Here is a 20,290-nt window from a genome sequence, read left to right as displayed (position 1 = left end):
AGAGACATCAGCAAGGATTTCAAGGGCAAGTCCTGCTCTCACGCTGCAGGACAGGCTTCTAGTGCTCTGAGACCTAGACAAATTTGGCTTCTTAAATGTTTGCTGCACCAGTGAGACCTGGCAGAATGAAGGGTGGGAGGTGGCCAATGCAAGAGCTGGGCATTGAGGCAAGCATCTCATTATTCCCAGGGAGGGAGGGGGAGCTCTTTTTCACCTGTGTTTCTTCCTCCAGGTGCTTTTCCCTCCTGCTATTCCTCTTCCCTTGGAATCGCTTTTCTGCAAAACCCACTGGATTTCCTTTTCAGTTGCTGCAGCCTATGCTGCCATTTGTCCTCTTGTCTGCTCTTTGCCTTATTTCACTCTTAACCAGCTTTCAGTCCTATGGTCTTACAACTAATCTCTCCAGTTCCTGCTAATGCTCTGCATGACGGTGTTGTCGTATGACACTTTCTCAAATACAATCACAGCAGCAGCAAGCTGAAAATCTCAACTCTCCTCCCAGCTGAGCAGGGGGAAGTGTCTACTTCAAAGTCAGCTCTCAGACTCTTTTGCACACACCAGAACTGCTGACCTTCATGGACTGGATCACCAAGCACATGGACAAGATCTAAATGATCAAGAAAGGAATCTGCCTCCCCCCACCCTTCCCCAACAACACTTGTGCCAAAAGCCAGAATGACCCTGCTTCACAAAAGGCCGCTTGCTGCATCTACACTGTTCAGAGCTGGGAGCAAATGCTGACCACTCACTGCCTCCTCCTCGCAGGGAAGCAGGGAGGAAAATACAGAAGTGATCAGATATGCCAATATTATTCTGGCAGCAGACTTTTCAATGAATTAATTTACCTCCTTGGTATCTAGGAGTAGCCTTATTCAGTTGCACCTTGGGTCAGATGATCACAATTCATGAGGGCTTGAGGTAACAGCCATGACAACTCTCCAGTGCCTAGTAAAAGATGCCTCTTCAGACAAAAAAAGATGCCTATCTTCAAAGCAACTAGGTAGATGGTCACCATCCCTGGTGCTCACAGCTGAGATACTTTCACTACCAGTAAACTGTCACACTGAAAAGCTCCAACTTCGCTCCTCTCTTCTTCCCTCTCTCTCCATGCCGATGGCTTTCCTCTATTAGAGGGCAAATATCAGCCATGTGCTCTGTATATTCTCTCCTCTTTCCATTCAGAAATGTCCAGCATAACCCACAAAAAGCAGAATCTAAAATGTGAAGAGGTTCATAGCTGAGGTAACGAGCTGAAAAAGGTTATGGCCCTTAATCTCAACCACAAGTGACTAATAGATGCCACAATTCTCAGGCACGAGTAACAGGGATGTAGCGATGATTAGCCAGGTGCAATCCTAAGAAATACGAACAAGCCCATGACTAACTCACCAGCTCATGGATTACCAGCATGTCCCACACCAGGTGAAGGTGGCAACATGCTTTACTGGCATAATAAGCACTGTTTAGCTAATCGCTAGCATTGAACACACTGGAATACAACAAGGAGGTCTACACGAGACCCGGGAATGACGACAATGGAAGACCAAGCACACAAAAAAGAATGACTCTCAACATCACTGGAAGGAGGGAGGGTTAGTATTTCTATCCAGTACCTCCCCCAGTACAGATGCAGGTATCTGGGACAGGAACAGGGCATGTGTGGTTATCTACACTATCCAGCCCTGTAACTTCAGCCTGCCATTGTAATCCTGCCCTCTCTAAGGCCTCTTATAGTCCTAATGGAAAAGATACAAACCCTCCTCAGCTCCAGGTCACTGGAAAGAGCCCAACGACAGCTCCCTGGAAAGCTCTTTCTAGTCTGAAGAAATATGGAAGCAAGTAGCTGACCTGCCAGTCTCTAGGGGCAGAGCACAGATGGCACAGGCTGCTCAGCTGGTTCCCCTCAGCCAGACTCCGCTCCTCCCTGGGTAAGGTTGGTTGGGAAGGAGTGTGTCCCCCCATATCACCACTTCCCCTCAACTGGCTGTCCTTCCCATGCAGGGAATTAGCACCTTGCTTCCTTGGGTCTAGCATCATCCCTTAATTTGTATTACAGGTGCATATAGACACTGTTGGAGAGCAGTCCCCCATCGTGCTAAGTGCCATACAGACTCATAACAAGACAGCCTGTACATGCCAGATGCCTAAATATTACAAAGATGGGTGCATTAAGTATTCCTGGGAGCTGTCTTCTCTGCGCAGGCTGCATCTTCCACCTCCAACCCCCGTTGCCCAACTTCAGAAGACTCCATCAAAGACTGTCATGCTCTGAGCATCAGTGGATAATTATAAGCAGCATAGCAGTCTCTCAGTTGGTTTCTGCTTGTGGGGATGCCCTTTTGCCTCAACCAGCAGGACACATGCCCAGAAATATTAGAAACAGGCCCCACTGGCTACCTCCCTTTTTCTGTTATGCCTTTAATTTCCATAGTTGCTATCTATGGAGACTACCGATGGCTCGGATGAAAGTGCATTCATGTAAAAAGAAGCCGGTGCAGCAAAGAATGAGCTGCTGCCTGCAGCGGGAAGAGGGAAGGGTGGACTGAGATCCAAGCACAGCCTCAAACATCTGGGCACCTTTGATTGCGAGTGGGTTGCAGCAATAGAGACTGCAGCTCTGGAGGAGCTTGTAGAGCTGTGACAGCGACTTCCACTGGTTGTTTAGGCAACTGTCCTCAGGGCTAACAGTGCCAGGAAGATGGAAGGTCATCATGACTCTCCTGGATGACCAAGGATAAAATGGTAGGGAATCCTTGGGAATGGAGAAAAACACTAAAGATAACGTTGCACCGACAACTGCTGTGCAGTGTAGAGGTATCCCAGAAACCTCAGCATCTCTATACTATACTGCAGCCTACAGGTGCAGCCATACCTTAAGGCAACAAGCTTTTCTTGTAGTACAAAATAGTTACTTTAGCTATTTTTAATGGAGGAACTGAATTTCAAGCCAACAACGAAAGACATGAAAAATTCTCACATGCCCCAAAAGGAAACACACCTGACACAAGCCACTCTTTCAAGCTTAATGACAGAGGCACGAGCATGTATTAAAATTGTATCAGTGTGGTTACTGGGTGATCCCTCTGTACCACAGGGGCTGACACTTGTTCCTACAAGCTGTGTTCCCATGGAAGATTTTCCCTTCCATTTAAGACACTTCAGTTGCTGACCAATGGCTCTTTTTGAGACTGTGCCATGATGTTTCTCTCTCTACCAAGAAACTGAGACCTTGCCCCACCCTGTGGGTTTTCATAGCTATATGCATGCAGTCATGTTTCATGTGAGCATTATACACATGCTCTGCTTGGGTGTCTCTTCCAGCAGAAGACTGTGACTGCCTGCGGTGAGCTGCACACCCTGATTGCCACAGCCTGTTCTTTTCTCTCTGCGACAGCTCCGGGCTAGGAACGGGAGAGCATCCAAAGAGACGTGGCTGAAGTATGCACGAGGGGGCAAAATGAGAGAAAGTGCCTTTCCCACCAGAGCATGTTTCTGTGCCAATCAGCCAGCAGGCAAACAGCCCTGGAAATTAAATAGGCCACTTCCCTGTGGCCCTCTATTCATACCCAAATGCAGCTCCAGCTGGGTCTTCCCCTTCTCATCGAGCCAAGAGGAGACAGGGCCTATTCTTGAGTGTCATCCTCCAGCCCCTTTGCAGGAACACAGCTGACCCTCTAACACTGCTTGCCCGCCTCCCCCTTGCCACTGTCTCACCCAAAGAATGAGAGGAGAAAGACGAGGCAGGAGGGAAGAGCTCCTGCTAGAGTGAAAGGCCCAGCTGTAATTGGAGGGCTGAGGTCGAGCATTATTTAGTGAACAGAAGCACCCTTTCAGTGCCCCCATTTCCCAGACGGAACATGGCTGACTGCCCCCACTGTCTGTGACATCGCTGGCACAAAAGCAAGCACAATGCCCTTCTTTTCTGGGTGAGCTGCCTTTAGTCACAGCGATAGGATCTGGATTGAGAGCGGCAGGCGCTTTTCTGTGCTTGCTCTGAAAGGATGACTGTGGTTACAATCGCTCTCTGATAAGGCTCCTCATTCTGGCTGGCAATAGGGATTCTCAGTCACAGGCAAGGCTGGCACCCCCACTGGCCCTTTCACTGGCTGCGTGTTGCAGTGATACAGAGGGATGGAGCCTGTTCAGTGGCGGGGAGCCTGGGGCTCCAGCTTCTGTACCAAGGAAACACATCCCTGGATCACTAGTGCTGAAAAGGCCTTCCTCCGAGGTGGGGAAGCTGTCGGCATACCCATTCCCTGGGCAAGTCCTGCCTACAGATAGACTGAAAGAGGTCTAGAGCAAAGCAAATCCCTTCTCCTTTCAGAGAAGGGGAATGCAAGAGCCCTCTTCTTCATTAGCGATGCAGCCCACTGAGAAAACAGGCCCTAATCTTGAGGCTAGTGAAAAGAAACATAGATGGAGGGGGTCCCCATTTTACACAAGTTAAAGGCAGTGTTTGGAGTCCTTCCAACCGGCAGCAGGGCAAACTGCATGTCCCTTCCTGACAACAGCAGAAGTCATTGCCAACATGGCCTGGCCTGGCCCGGCCCAGGGGGCAGTAAGCTAATGTCGTAGCAGCACCAGAAGCACCTCTGTCTATTTTCACAACCAGCCCTTACTCCCCAGGCACACGAGACACTCTGCTTCACCGCCATATAGGCTTGGATGTGCCATATAGGCTTGGATATCACATCCCGTGCCACTGAAATCCACAGGAACTTGACTAGTCCTGAACGACAGCAGCACAGCAAGAAGCCCAGGGGAGCAGCGGTAAACAGATCAATGCAACACGCTCTGCCCCTAACAGTTACTATCACTCCTCTCCAATAATGAAGCCTTTGAGACCTCCAAGTTTTATAAGTGTCCGGGGAAGCTGCAGATTGATTTATTCTCTGTAGACGTCTTCTAAGCGTCAGCTGAAGTGCTAGAGAAACAATTTCTTAATCCGGTGTCCTGAACAATTTTAAAACTGGTGAGACAAAACCTGCTGGTCCTTCCTTCTTCTAGAAGCACAAGTCTGGCCCCATCAACACTTCATTTATCTGTGCTATTGGTTGTCGCCTGCCTTTTACCAATAAGAAGAGGTGACGATGTGATGGGGGCGGAGAGGGGTGTCAGTTTATATAAGAGTGACTATCAATGCATCTCCACCATGCTTCCAGTCGCTGGATCAATAGTTCAGGTCAATTGTTAATGTTCATTTGTCTTGGCTAATCTCTGGTTTGAGCATTCCCTGTTTCAGTCCCACCTCACAGCTTCATCTGGAGACCGTATTCTTCACTTGCTTCCTAGTAGTTCTGGTAAATGGTGCCAGCAGTGCTCTGTGTCTCACCTGTCCCTACATCTTTGCCACTGAGGTGGCAATGAAGAGCTCCCTCTATTCACACAGACTGTGATTCCATACTGGGTCCTGAGGCCTGTGGAAGGTGCTCTAATCAGACAGTTATGTAAGGCTCTGTCATTCCTGTGTCACAGGAGCTGCAATAATGTGGAGCTGCAATAACCTAGTTGAGGACCAGGAGGCACTGGGGGACCAACACTGGAACACCTCTCATAGCTCCCAGGCAAGCGGGAGGAGCCTGCCCTTACTATGCCTTTTTGAAAGATGCAACATACACTCCCAGGTACTTAGCTTGAGTTAAAGTGATGCTTCAAACCTGAGCCAGTCGTCTCTTCCAGGAGTGGGGTAGAAGTCTGAGCACAGCTCATCCATTAGCAAGTAAGGGAGTGGGGATGCCTCAGCTCCAGCTGCAATACCTCATCAGCTGCTAACCCTGTCATGCTGCTGATGCACGCAGTCTGTAGCTTGAGGGTTGTTTCACAGCGTGGGATCTCCAATACAGCTAGGCTAGATGATGTAGAGTAAGGCCAGGATGTGAACTCAAGTTAACCATTGCAGAGAAGACAAGTGTCTGAAGCTTGACAAGATCACAGTGTGAAGCGGCCTCGCTTCATGCCTTCTCTCTACAGATGGATCCCAAGCCTGAAAGTCGCAATCAAAAGGATCACAATCTGGGATCAGGGAAGTCTCAAGGAACCTGCCCTCCCTGTCCCCCATAACACTGCAAAGACAACACTCCTTAAACAACTTGGCCCTGGCTAATCCCTAGCTAGCTTTTTTTTCACAATATTCCCTACCTGTTGTAGCTCTGTAAGAGCAGGAGCACTCAGATAGATTGCCTCCTGGAAGTTAATTTCCCTGTCTCAGTAATCCTCCCCAGAGCTGGGCTGGATGACAAGCTGGCCCTACCACCAGAACCGCACCCTCTGTCTGCACTAACGGCCTCATTGGAGGAATGGCACAAACGCTGGGCAATGCTGTGAAATGAAAGAAGAAGCCACTTGGCCCAGATACAGACATTGCACTTATACTGGTGTAAGTGCTCAGAAACTGGTCTATACCTGTAACAGAACAGAAAGTCAGCATACAAAGACTTGTTTAAAAATGCTAGGACCCAGTCTAAGATTGCCCCCACCCTTCCCCCTTCCCCACCAAAAGGCAAATATGTGTTTGGTTTGCTACCAATCTAAATGACACCATTCACAGCAAACCATGTAACTTAGATCGATTCCACCTCAGGCTTTTTGAATGTCTCTACCTTACCTTGGAGACAAGGCTGGAATATAATCCCCCATGAACTTTGATGCTGAGATGTCTGATTGTCACAGAGTTTTGTTAAGTGAGGGGTTGTGCTGATGAGAGGAAGTAAAAAGAAAGAAAAAGTCTGTCTCCGTGGGACAGATCTGGGAGCACTCCCTGCCAGGTGAGAAGTCTCTTGTGGAGATGGTGATTCAAGGGAAATTAAATACAACAAGAATGGATGAAAAAGATCCTTACAGTCATTAAATGCCTGACTTCAATGGGAACGTGCATCTGAGTTACAGGGCATGATCTTCAGAGAGTTCATGCTCAAGAAAGAAATAGCCCCAAGCTGAGGTAGCAAACAGTTTGGCAGATGATTACAGTGGAAGCAGCTGCTTCAATTAAGTTGCTCAACAGTTTCCATTCTAGCTCATTGCTATCCACTGTTTCTTACTTTGTGGGATGACAATGTCCAGGCCTGGTTTCTGCCCTTCGAGGACTGAATACAAGTTTGGGGCAGTGGGGTTTAGTTGTTCAAGGATAAAGAGAGAATGAAACAACTAGTATTCTTTGCTATGATGTTTTAAACAGGTGGGGATAGAGGGTTAACAAAATTAAGCAGGAAAGAAGCTCTCAGGGAGCATTTGACAAAATTGTACTCTGTGGAAGTCACCTTTTATGTTCCTGAAAGCACTTATGCACATGTTTGACTTTCTGGATGTACATCAATCCCATTACAGTTTTCATTTGCTTTGCTAAGCTCTTACACAGTATATCTTAGGACGGTTGCCATTGGCATGTGTGTGGAACTAGCAACTGAACAGCAGGTTTTATGAAAGCTTATGCCAAATGAGGGACAGATTCTTTCACCGACTACTTCCTAAAGCCGTGACTGAACCAGGGAAGATGATCAGCAACTTCACACAGAAATTCATAGTATCAAAAGCATTCTGATCTGCTATGGTCTGAGTTCTCTGCAACAGAAGAATTGCTCTATTATTTTTCTGTTGCCAGAAAATGAATGAAAGCTAAGAGCATCATTTTCTGAGGGCTGCCTTGAGTCTAACAAGGTTGAGGATGACTAAAGTAAAAGATGCCCTGATCTTAAAAGGTTTATAGCTCAGACCTTACACCTCATCATATTCCCTTATACAAAACTAGTTCCCTCTTAAGGACTCATCTACCTTTTTCCTTTACGCACACCCAGAAACTCCATGGTGAGGACATTAACAGCTGCAGGCTTCAACATGCAAACTCTAGTCAGTAAGAATGTAAGGGCAGCACAGATAAGTACCTTAACTCTGTCTTCTTGTGTGCATGCATTTGTATTGTTGCTTACACACACATCCTCCCTGCCCCCACATGTAAGTGTGAAGCTAAGTAGGCTTGGGAGTTAACTGCCTTGTGCCCTGAGCTGCACATAAGGCAAGCTGTACTACTGGATGCAAAGGAATCATATATTATACGGCTATTGACCAAGTTATTAAAATACATGCCTCCGAGAGAAGGAACCTCATCACATAAAAGTCTAAGTCAATAAAGATACTGGACTGTTATGACAATGAAAATAGCAGTGGTATATAAGAATAAATAAACATTGCTCGATACTGCAGGAAAGCTGTATGATATTAAACTGCATTTCTTGAGAAGCAGAGATTGCTTTATTATACAAACACGCAGAGTGGGCTGTTTCCTGATTGACATGTTCCACCGTGCAGGCTCAGACGTCTTTTAAGAAGCAGGCTTGGTTTCATTTTTAATAGGTTATTTTTAAAAATGACTTTTCCGAGCCTCCTACTGACTTGGAGACAGTAGTCTTCTCTGTGACTCCAATACCAAGGAACGCTCGCTGTGACAACATGACAAAGAGTTTCACCACCAGTTTTTTAAGAGAGAAGCCTCAGCACTACTTGACCTTCCAATTTTGTCCATCAAATGTGCCTCCAGTTTTGTGGGTGCACACTGGTGTGGATGCAGATGTCAGAACACAGACAGATAAATTCCTGATTTATGGGGTAAAAAAAAAAAAATAAAGCCATTTCCACCTGCTAATCAAGGTAGCTATCCATCTCATTTATGTCGTTGTACCAGCAAGTCTGCCAGCACAAAATCAGAGGCTGTTTTCTTTTTCTTTTTTCCTACGGGACCAATTCTCCAGCAGGCCTCTTAAGCTGTGCCCACAAAACGTGTGAGTGAATCATTTTTGTGCATACAAAGCAGGTAATTGTGCTCACAAATCAGTATTTGCATATGCCACAGAAAAGGAACACTCTCATAAATGTTACCAGGGCTGATAAGGGAAGCTAGTGAAAAAGCAACACTCATTGATTTTACGAGAAGGTATCATAGTGTGTAGTACAAATAGGAGACTTGGCAAATGCATACAAAATGCTTGAGGAACAGAGATAGAGTTGAGTCCAACTCCACAGACACACACACACACACACACACACACACACACACACACACACACACACACAATCCCTCCTTATTATCAGCCTAAACAGCGTGCAGCCATTCAGTCCTGAACGCAGTGAGTATCTGCCAACAAGATGGGGCACCTTGGCATGCAGCCTCTTCAACAGAGCAGCAGCTCTTACTGATGTAGGTTTTGCTGCACAATGGGCAGCGCCGTCTTTCAGAAGAGGGTGCCTGAATTGCCACAACTGATCCTTGTGGGTGTCCTCCAGGCAGCCGTGGAGCCAGTCTCCATCCCAACTACAGAATATTCAGAGATATGGGTGGGGGTAGAACTTCTAACTTAAGCTCTCTGAAAACAATCCAGCTCCCCAAAACACGTATGCCATGTGGCATTAGCCCAGCAGAACAGAAGAACCTCCCCGCTCCTGCCTTCCAATTCCTAACATTAGTTTGGCAGTAGCCAATGAGTCTCCTATAAAACACATGGCAACCCAAAAGGTGGATGCTGGGATATAGTTATTGTTATAGGCAGGGCTAGTTTGCCTTCAAAGTAAAAGCCATCTGACTTTCCTTTACACAAAACCATCTTCAGTTGCTTTGCCAAACTTTAACAAGTTGGGGGTGAATTTCTCCAAGCCAGATGTCTGTCTCAGGCTGGCTTTATTAATTTATTTTCTCCTTGAAACATTTCAGCCCAACCATTTCCAAGACCAGAAGCTGGGGAGAAACAATATCATTTTGCTCGTGATAAGAATCCTGGTGATTTGGATTTTAAGCCTTAGCACCTACATGCTTTGAAGCACAGTCTTCAACCATGGCAGGGGATGGCTTTTGTTTTCTTTTCTGTCCTAGTGAAAAGCTGCGTGGAGCTGGCCAAGTTGTAAGCATTTGGAAAACGATGGTGAGGATATGCTCAGAAGAGATGTCCTCAGCCCTAGCAGCTATGTGCTCTGAAGTTTCCATCCTTATGGAGCATGCTCAGCGTCTTGCAGGTCTCAGCACTGACCATGCTGCATGCATGCCAGCCCTGCATAGTGACAGCAGTCTCTCACCAAGGGTTACAGAGGCAAAGCCAGTCTTCTCCCCTTCGCAGCTGCTCCATGCCTGCATGGCACTGGGCATGGACCTGAGGGCATGAAGCCAGTTTCAATACTACCCTCAGTGACCTCTCCACTCTGTCCCCAGCAGCGTGGGGGAGAAAGCTGCCTGTCTCACATGCAGAGGTTCCTAAAGCCAAGCCAGGGAGGAGGGAAAGACATAGCCTGAGACAGGGAGACTGGGATTGCAAGGGGGAGGACTGGTTGTTGCTGGAAATGGACTGGTTGTTGCTGGAACAGAGACTGGAGGGCTGGAGAATGGGAACAGAAGGCAGGAGGGACAGGGCTGATAAGATGAAGTGAAGTGACTTGCTGGGCAAAAATCTGCAAGAAGTTGGGGAGGGAATGGGATTAATGAGAAACCTGCAGACAGACACAACAATTAGCAGCCAGCGTGGGAAGAGAAGATAAAAACCAGATCTCGTGGATATGATAATGTAATTTAATACTGTAGCATAATGCGTACGAGGGCTGAATCAAGGTGGCACAAGCAAACTAAAGCTGGCATTTCCTGAAGTTTCAGGGCTTAATTTTGCAACCTGAAGAATACTGCTGCATTATGGTTTTTTTGTGCACTTCATTATATGTACTGCAGCAAAACTTAACCCAGTCTCAGTCATGGATCCAGACTCTGATATGCTGTTCCTTGGGCAAAATGCTGGCCCCTAAACCCAAAGGCTACTGGGACTCGAAATGCACCAGCTAGATGCAAGTACACTGCTGTCCTCTGCAAGATGGACTGACAGAGCTGCTTGTGTACGTGTGTCATAGTCCCTTAGTGCTGCTACAGCTATAGGAAAGAGTCCCCCTTCTCTCCTGTAGAAGAAGCCTGTCTTTGGGAAAGAAGAACCTGGATTGTGTCTCTGCATATGACCGGAAACCATGGGATGGGGCAAAACCTGTGATCCTGCTCCAGGTTAGGGCTTCCTTGGACAGCAGTGAGGGAAGAGTTCAGTCCCAGTTCTTCTACTGTGTTATTGTGGCTCCTTGGGCCAAACTAACCTCTCTTCACTGCCTCAGTTTCCCCATCTGTGAAGCGGAGATGACAGCACCAAGCTCCCACACAAGAAAAAGTCTTAACAGATGCCTGCAAAGCACTTTGTGACCTTCAGAAAAGAGTCACTGTAAAAGGGCAAAGCAGTATCACTAGACATGAGGCTCTCTCATGCAGTGTGAGTCACACTCCCTCCTTCCCTTACATCTAACCTCCATGTGCTACAATAGGGCCCTGTGTCACATCAATTCCCCAAATGGTTTGGAGAGGACAGGATGGAAGAGGCCTCCTGCAAGCCATCACTTAGGATCCAAGCAATTTATAAAATCCCTGACCCCAAAAGGTTGAAATCCAGGCAAGATATATATTTCACAGTAAAACACCAGGACTGTCTTTCTTGCAGTAATAAAATGCCAGCTAAAGGGGATGGTGGCCAGGAGGGAAGGGAGGATGGAACAGGCCACAACAGCATAAAAACTAGGTCTTCTTCCATATGCTGGTCCTGAAACCCTTCCCCAGGCATGGACCTTCTGGCTGAACAGCCCTGTAACAGAAATACTGTGCAAGACTGATAGAAGTAATAGGGGCTTGAGTTCTGGGTGGCCCAAACTGAAACCTTAAAGGAGAAGGGGATGGAGGGGGGAATATTCTGACTTGCAGAAGAGTGCTAAGCTCAAACATCCTGCTAAGATGCCTCAAAGTCACTCTCAAAATCACCAGTCAAGTTTCAAATTTTCAGCTAGTGTCTTTCCAAAACAGCCTCAACTCAAACCCTGATTCTCTAACTGGTGTGGACAGGAGACAGAATTTGCACTGCCACCTCTCATCTCCCCTGGCTGTGAAAAAAAGTGGGAGAGAGGAGCTTGATTTAAAAAAAAAACTCGAGGTTTCCAACAGCAGGGCCCAAATCAAGGCAGCTCTACACTTAGCTCACTTCACTCTGCCTCCAGGATGCAGCACTGAAAACCAGCTCATTCCAGGGCTCTGGGGAGAGAACATATGTGCTGCAATATGTAAGCACAGTGGGGCGAGGCAAGAACAGCATGGGAGGTTTAAGAATAGAACTAGTCTCCGTAGCAGGTCCAGGTGCTCAGACAGTGCACGCCAGGTCTGTTCCCTCACTCTTTCTGGTTGAACTGCTCCCATGTCTTCATAAGCTTCTTGCGATTCAGCTTGACAGTATGGACAAGGGCTGAGCTGATCCATTCCTACAGATCATGTCTAGGAAAAGCCTCTTCCAGGGCTCTCTGATGGATTTATTTCTACATTCTTTGCTCTCCAGATCAGTAAAACAGCAAGGTACAGGATAGAAGATCCTTGGATCAATGGGTCCAATTGATGTCCCCCACTCCCCAGCCCCCACCATGGATTTCTACCACCCTGTCCCATTTTGGATGGTGTGTGAGTGGCGTCCTTAGCAAAGGCAGCTGGTAAAGGTGGAATACAGTATGACAGTGGAGCAAAGCCCCCCCGAGATAGCACACACCGCACATACAGAGCAAGCACGGCTCCATTCCCTGTAATTAAGTTTTGTCACATTGTTAAAGCATGGGGCATCCAGCAAGGGGAAGCAGCTGCTCCAACAAGCCAGAGAAAAGTGGGATGCAGCAGCTGGACAGATGCAGCACATAGCAGTCCCTCGCAGCAAAGACTGCTCAAGGATTAAACTAGCCCTTTCAATGCCAAGGACAGCATGGAGCTTGCAAATAGAGCTTCAGGGCTGCTTCTGACAGGGAAATCGCATTCTGCCTCCAGAGGCTCTTCCTGCAGTCTCAGCAGGACACCAGGGTCTTTACTTTCTCCTCTGAGCAGCCACAGCAGTGTCAGCAGGGTATTCCCATGGAGCTGCCTTCCCAATGCCTCTCCAAACCTGGCTGTGCTGTACTGCTCACTGTACTGATCTCTACTTACAGTAGTGTATGGAGGGGACTGGGGTATTTGGAGAAAACAATCCTGTGTACATATCAGTCCTTCTTTTACTATCTCCACATTTTGGTGGTAGGGAGAGTCCCGGGGGATGGAAGAGGTAGCTGTTCACTCCCTTCTCCCTGGAAAGCTGAGTGATACTGAGCACTTGTCTACCCAAGGAAAATGACCAGAATAAATTATTCCAATTTCTCCATGCAGAAACCTTGCTGGGGTTATCTCACCCCAGCCGTCTTTCCAGCCCAGAGCAGGGGGGCTGGACCCGATGATTTCACGAGGTCTTTTCCAGTCCTAAACTTCTATGAATGTGTGAATCCCTGAGAAAAGGTACTTCCAAATGAACATGGTCCAAAACACAGCAATGTATCTATTCAAACAAGCGTGGCATCAGCATTTCCACTGCCACCACACCCCCAGGACCATGTGGGGCAGGAACTCCTTGAGAAACGAGGAAAGCAAATCAAAGTAAAATAGCTCCACTCCAATTCTGTACCCCAGCCACTGCTCAATGGATGAGCAGAACTGCTTCTCTGAATACAGGATGAAGCTGTTCCCGAACCCCAGACACTTCACTACGGGGGTACCAAAGTAGCAGCAAGAACTCAACAGACACTCTGCAGCAGCAGAGCACTGGAAAGTGCCCTAAATTAGAAGGTTTTTGACAGCTAATGCTAGTTATGTCTCCAGATACAATTCACCCCTTAAACACCTGCAGCAAAAATCAGCACTAACCACATGCAGCCCCTCTGCCTAACCCTTTGATGAGATTGCCTATCACGGTCAGGCTGGGGTGACAGGAAGATTAGAAATTGCACCAGCCCTGACAGACAGACAGACACAGCCCTGTTCAGAAAGGGAAAACGAACTAACCAACCCTTACTTTGGGGAATCTCCGATGCTGAGTCACAGGGAAAACCTTTAGAGACTTAATATAGGTGCTAATAATTTAAAATTTCTTTCCTCCTTGTGGGCTGCAATTATAGGACTGGGTGGAGCTTCAGCAAGGCTTTCAAAATCCATCAGGTGCCTCTCCCTTGGTCCTACCAGCAGAAATGAGAAAAGAAATTCCTTTTGAGCAGCTGCAAATTTTCACATTTACATGTACCAAATAAGTTCCCTCACTGCAAAGGAGACCAGGAGTGAGACAGAGACGGTGTGAAGCTTCTTGCCCCGAAAGCCAAGGGTTAACATATGCAAGTTATTTCCCTGCTAGGAGTCGAGGTCATTTGCATGCTCTTTAGATGAGGCTCAGGCAGGAAACTACCAGCACCACTTCTTCCCACAGGAGCCAAGAAGGCACCCCAGGGAGAGATAGCAGCTCTCTCTGAGCCCTGTGGCGGGCACCGCAGGCCCCCTCATTATGAAAAACAATCATGGCCACAAAGTCATCTTCACACGCAGGGCCCTGCTCCCTCATTATCTCTGCTAGCAAAGGAGGTGTCAAGGAAAAGTGACCTGATAAGAAGTTTTCAGTTGGCCAGGGCTACGGATTTATTGGCTCAAGGGTTTTTTATGACATTTTCCCCCATGCCTCATCTCTTTTTCTTTATCCGCTGGTTGCAAAATTTTCTTTTAAATGTATGGCTAACACCAGGCTTTGGGACCAATTTTTCACTGTACCTTGGAGCAATTTGAGGGGACAGCGTATGATTCTGAAAGCTTGTCACTTGCTCAGCGCTTCCTATCTAAGCGGGGCTGCAACCCACACCCCAACAGCAGGATGCAGCTACAGACTGACGCAGAAGTCTATTCAGGTGCTGGACGATTCAAGAGCAGCATGACTCTTTTCTTAGGTGCTAACCAGGACAGCAAGTGGAGTTGCCCGCTGCAATAGGGAACTAGCCCTGGACTATGACCCCTAAGCAGCACTGCAATGCAAGCGGACCATTTTTAGGTTAGGAAAGTTACTGCCCCTGTCCCTAGCATGGAAGTAGAGAGATGCAAGAGAGATCCTTGCTAGATTATATCACTCTGTAAGAGTAATACCAAACTGACGAGCTGGTACATCAATCGTTATGGCTTATAAAGGTCAGCATAACCACTGGCACAGAGCCCTTTAACACCAGGCTAAAGCGTAGGTAGGCAGAGCATGCTCCACATTGTGTAGAGAAACCTCCATCATTTGTCAGATCTCACATGAAGACCACCCTTCCCAAGTATTCACTCACCAGTCTCTTGATCACAGAGCTGCTCACAGGCATCTGTAGTCCTCTGTCCACAGAGATCTCTCACCCAGGGAGACGTGGCATTAATCTGATAGTAAAGGGACAGCTTGGCTGGATTTAACCAATCGGAGATGTCCAGGTAGCTTCCCTCACTCACGACAAAACTGCTTCCTGGGTTTAAGAAAAACAAAAAACAAAGGGAAAAACGTGTATAGCCAGAGGTTATATGGACTTCATGCATTTCAAGCCAAGGCTGGGGCGGGGGGGTCTCCAAATGGAAGAGGATGAGAATCCTCAGAGGAAGTCCTGAAAGATGAGCATGGGCAAAGCATCATCATACCAGTGTGCAGCTTAAACCAATCACTTAGACAAGGCGCTCTTTTGCTAAGGGAAACACTGGAAAACACCCTGTATATTATGTCAGATGCAACTGTGTTGGAACAGCTCCTTTTATGTCAACACCAAAAATGACCCACATTATCTCCCCTGGGTTTTCCAGAAATATTCTGGCCAGGAATACTTTCCAATCCTACTTTATGTTCCCTTCCATGCTACTTGCTGGAGGGAAATACTTGCCCCAGTGAGACTGCATGCAGTATGTCAGGTGAGCAGAAGCCGATTCTCTTTGCAGGATTGTTCATAAGATTGAGGAAGAGGGTATTTTCACTTTGCTGTACCAAATTCATCAATATTAAGACCCACCCACAGAATCTGAATCAGCTGTGAAGCTCACCTCCATATGAACACATCCATAAGAGGAAAGGTGACCCAGTATGTAGGATACTACCCTGGAACTCAAATGATCTGGATTAAATTCCTGGCATTAGTTGAGAATGGACAAACTATCCACCATGCTCTACCCATTGCATGCCTGTAAAATGAGGGGTATGCGTGAGTGGTATATATGAGGGTGACATGGGCCTTGTAGCAGTAGCAGTCGCATGAGCCCTTCTCCTTGGTCAAGGCAAATCCACTGGCCCAATAAAACACATCCCCATAGCAGAAATCTAGATTCAAAGAAACTTCACTTTCTCTCTCTTCCTCCTGAGATGTAGAAGTGATTTCCTGCCAAAACCCTTCTCAAGAAATCTGAAATTTCTTTATTTTTTTAAATGTCTTTTTCCCCCCACTGGCTGGATGGAATATGCATCATCTAATTAGCCAAATAGATTTTCAGTTCAGCCCAATCATTTCCTTATCTAACATCTAAAGCCCAGCATTGCGTGGGGGATTTGCCGACGCAGAGGTCCTCATTAACTCTGATCTTCAATTACATTGATTATAAGACTGCTTCTGTAATAGTGCTGCATAGATCAGAGGTGAGCTCAAAAACCTCTGCCAGGAAGTGGCATGTTATATGTTTCTGGGTAGAAGCCACTAAAAACAGGTCATGGAGGCCAATGGGAGAAGACACCTTCGAAGAAAAATGGACCCTGAGGACTGTATGACAGACCTCAAGCTAATCTGTTTCTTCCAACGTTACCTTAAAAGATGAAGGTTATGAACCAAACATTCATAGCATTTGTAGCTAAGTGACTATGCAGACTGCAGCCCCATGGTTTACTTGGAGCATGGAAGACTCACAAAACTTAGTACCTGACTCATCCTTTCATTTTCTATAATATTGGGAGGTTTTAATCCTCTCATTTCCCATTAGCCCTGATGGAAGTCAAGTGATTAAATCAACAACTACCCCACATGAAACTGCTTGAAAATTAAAAGTTAATTGCCATTTACTGAGGATCATGAAGGATCAGTGAGAAGCAACTTTTCTAAATCTCCTTTCTCTTCATACCACACAGCCAAGATTTAAAAAAATAAAAATAAAAAACTTAAACACCTAAATAAGTGGCCTCAGTTCTCAGCACCTCCAGCTCATCTAAGGGAGATTCTGAAAAGTCAGTTAAAAGAGCCGTGCCTATACTTGCATACTGCACATTATTTTATTTATGTTTTTATGCATGCACTTGTTTATATATTCATATATGCGTTCCTAAATTACTTTATTTTGTTTTCTTTGAATAGTTGAAAGCAAGGTAGCCTGAGAAACACACAAATGTTTTGCAGGAGTGCTACACATACAGTTCTCCCTGCTCCAAATGGCTGAACAGCAAAGTGGTGCACTAGTTCTTGGTGAGTCACCACTTCCACTTAGATCTCCACCTACCCAAATTTAAAATGTAGTCAAACCAACAATGACAGAAATTATATTAAAATACAATAAGCTGAGCAATGAGCAGCAAACTAATCAAGAAGCGCATCAGAAATGATGAGGCACAAAAAGCTTCATTTAATAACAATCCTGATGATTTAAAGATTTACAGGTGCGCAACCATGTGCTAGGGAACGGTGAAGAGAACAAGGACGGTTCAGAGCCCTAATGGACTTAGGAACCCAATGCCAAATTTGGGGCTCCTTAGTGGAATTCAGCATAACGTTATAGGCATAGGGTTGTTGTTAGGATTATAAAATGCAGCATAGGGTTGCTGTTCAGAGCAAGCTAAAAATAAATAAATAAATAACAGTTTTGCATTCCCTCTACAACGCAGTACTCAACTCTGATGTCAAAAGGAAAGTCTGCCAGACCTCTGATCCTGCAAGTGATAGCCCAGGTTGTTAGGTGCCGTTGTGTTCACTAGAGCTGGCAGAAGTTTTCAGTGAAAGTTATTTTTTGTAAATACCAAATAAAATAAATCAGGTTTAGGGACAACAAACTGTAACTTTGCCTTGGCTTTGCTGAACTGTTTGTACGGGGGGGGGGGGGAACCCAATATGATAACTGAAACAGTCTAAATAGTCTAAATATCAGTATTTTCAAAGAGAAATATTTAATTTTTAAAACTTTGAAATAAACCTTTGTTTGGAAAAATCTCCTTGACGATAGTTCAATCCAGAATTAAACATGTTGTTCTGGGTTGAAGCAAAGATTTAATTTGACCAGAAATGAGAAGAACTGGAGAAAAAGGTTCTTAAAACTGGTGCCAATATCTAGTATGCAAGTCCATGCACCTCCCTCGCTTCCCCCTTTTTGACTTTAACTCATGAAGTCTATAGTTCCCACAAATACCATAATCCAGGTGTGAAACCTTGGATCCAAAAAAGTCAGTGTCAAATCTCCCCTGATTGCTGTGTGGAAGAGAATTCATCTTAAATATGTCCCCATTCTGCAGTGGAAAACACCAGCACTCCAACAGACTTAAAATGCTTCCTTATCATGGGGGGAAGGAAGATTTATTCAAGAGTTCAACTGAATTCACCCTGTAGGCAGAATTTTAGGACTCAAGACGAGTCATCCATTAATGCTACATCGTCTGATTTCATAAAGGGGATGGGGGGTAAAAATATAACAGTTCTGAAGTTGCGTGCACAGAAACTCAATAAATCAAGTCATAACTAATGTGGCTAGACTGCTGGCTGCGTGAGATAGAACGAGAGGGAGAGGCAGAGGCAAAGGCAGCAGCGTGGGTGGCGTGGAGCATTTCATCATGAAGCTACATACGTCTCACGGCCCCAGACACAGCTGTTTCTCAGTTCTACAAGGTCCACAAAGACTTCAGGCTATTGTTTTGTTTGGGATTCTTCCCCTTCCTTCTCCTATTCTGATCAAAGCTAAACTGGCTAAGACAGCATCAAAAGTTCACATGTCTCATCCAGAGGTCTCCTTCAAAGTTCAGCGAGACTGTTTAAGCTTTGACAAAAGAGGCTTGAAGTTTTGACATTTCAAAAATTATTTTTCCAGAACAAAACAGGATAAAACAGCTCAGAACAGATAGCTAACAAGGGAAAAGAACAAAGTACCCAAAAGGCAGTCAAAAACCGGCTGGCTTTTTTAACTTGCCCTCTTTTTTTTTTTTTTTTTTTTTGGTAAGAGAGAGATCAAAAGTAACATTTTTTTTTTTAATTTCAACTTCAGAATTCATAATTTCCCCCCTTTCTTTGTCCCCTTTAGCCCATTTGCTATTTCTTGGTTGGGCAAACTCCTTTTGATCTAAAATTAGCATTTCTTGTCTGAATGCCATGACAGTTCATGCTAACCCCCTTTCTTACTGCATCTACCCTTATATGGCAAGCCCCTGTATAATTAAATCTCTGCTATGGAATTCTGAAAGATGGCATAAAGAAAGAGAAAAAAAAAAGAAAAAGAAAAGCATATAGATAGGATCATATACCCTGTTCAGTTCTATAGCTGCTAAGAATAACTCTGTTAAAGTTCTACAGCATCCTATTATTTTTATTCCTATTCAACTCTAAAGGATTTTTCCCATAAGGACCACTCCAGCCACTCTTCACTGAGCAGCTCCTCCTATGCTGATTTCAGAGAAACAGCCAAATAGATTCTACTTATGTGGCATAAGTTGACCTTAGAGACAAAACCAATGATGAGGGGGAAAAATATGTCCACAAATTCACTCAGAAATAAAATTTCCTACCCCCACTAACACATCCTATCAATGCTAGGGCCAAGCAAACATGTGAGTATTTTCAATTCAATGGCAAAAGGCAAAATACACATCCAAATATCTAAGGTCAAACAAAACGTTTTGTTCAGTACCAAACATTTTCTCTCTTTTTTGTCCATTTAGTTTTCATTTTTTATACTTTTGGCAAATAAATATAGTTGCATTTCCAAAAAGAAAGGCAAACCATTTTATTTCAGAAAGGCTGAAAGGAAATGTTGTAGCCTCTTTGATTTTTTTTTTTTTTTGGGGGGGGGTTAGGAGAGGAGGCAGGGTTTTGTTTCTTCTTTCATCCAGAACTGATTGAATTTGACCTGAATTCCCAAATAGTTTCAGCAGAACCAACACTGCAGTTCCCCTGCATATCAAACCTTTTGCCCAGTCCTAATCATCACCATCTGGAGACAGCATGTCAGTTCACATGACAGCTTCCCTGCCCTTTTCTGAACTTGGACCCTTTCTCTTCCTTGAAAGGTTCAACCCATCCCCAGGGAGATATTTCATCCTGAGTCACTCCAACTCTGGGGCCTTGACCCCTGGGCAACACTTGTGTAGAAGGTAGCCATTAATTCTAGACACGGGCCCAACTGGAATGGCTTGGCCTTATTCTCACCCCACTGGGTGCTTGCCTATGCTTCACAAGCCAA

At 45.6% G+C, this 20,290-nt stretch overlaps 1 protein-coding gene across 1 annotated transcript in view; it reads right to left on the bottom strand.

The window, feature by feature from the left end:
* The window catches only part of ASTN2 (astrotactin 2), a 594,006-nt gene that overhangs the window by 326,487 nt on the left and 247,229 nt on the right, over window positions 1-20,290 (bottom strand). The window contains 1 exon segment of the mRNA XM_006026274.3: window positions 15,190-15,357. Within this exon segment, the coding sequence (XP_006026336.1) occupies window positions 15,190-15,357 (168 nt within the window).

This window comes from Alligator sinensis, unplaced genomic scaffold (assembly GCF_000455745.1).
Source record: "Alligator sinensis unplaced genomic scaffold, ASM45574v1 scaffold519_1, whole genome shotgun sequence".
In the NCBI taxonomy this organism is placed as follows: domain Eukaryota; kingdom Metazoa; phylum Chordata; order Crocodylia; family Alligatoridae; genus Alligator; species Alligator sinensis.
This window is presented reverse-complemented; position numbering and strand designations above follow the sequence as displayed.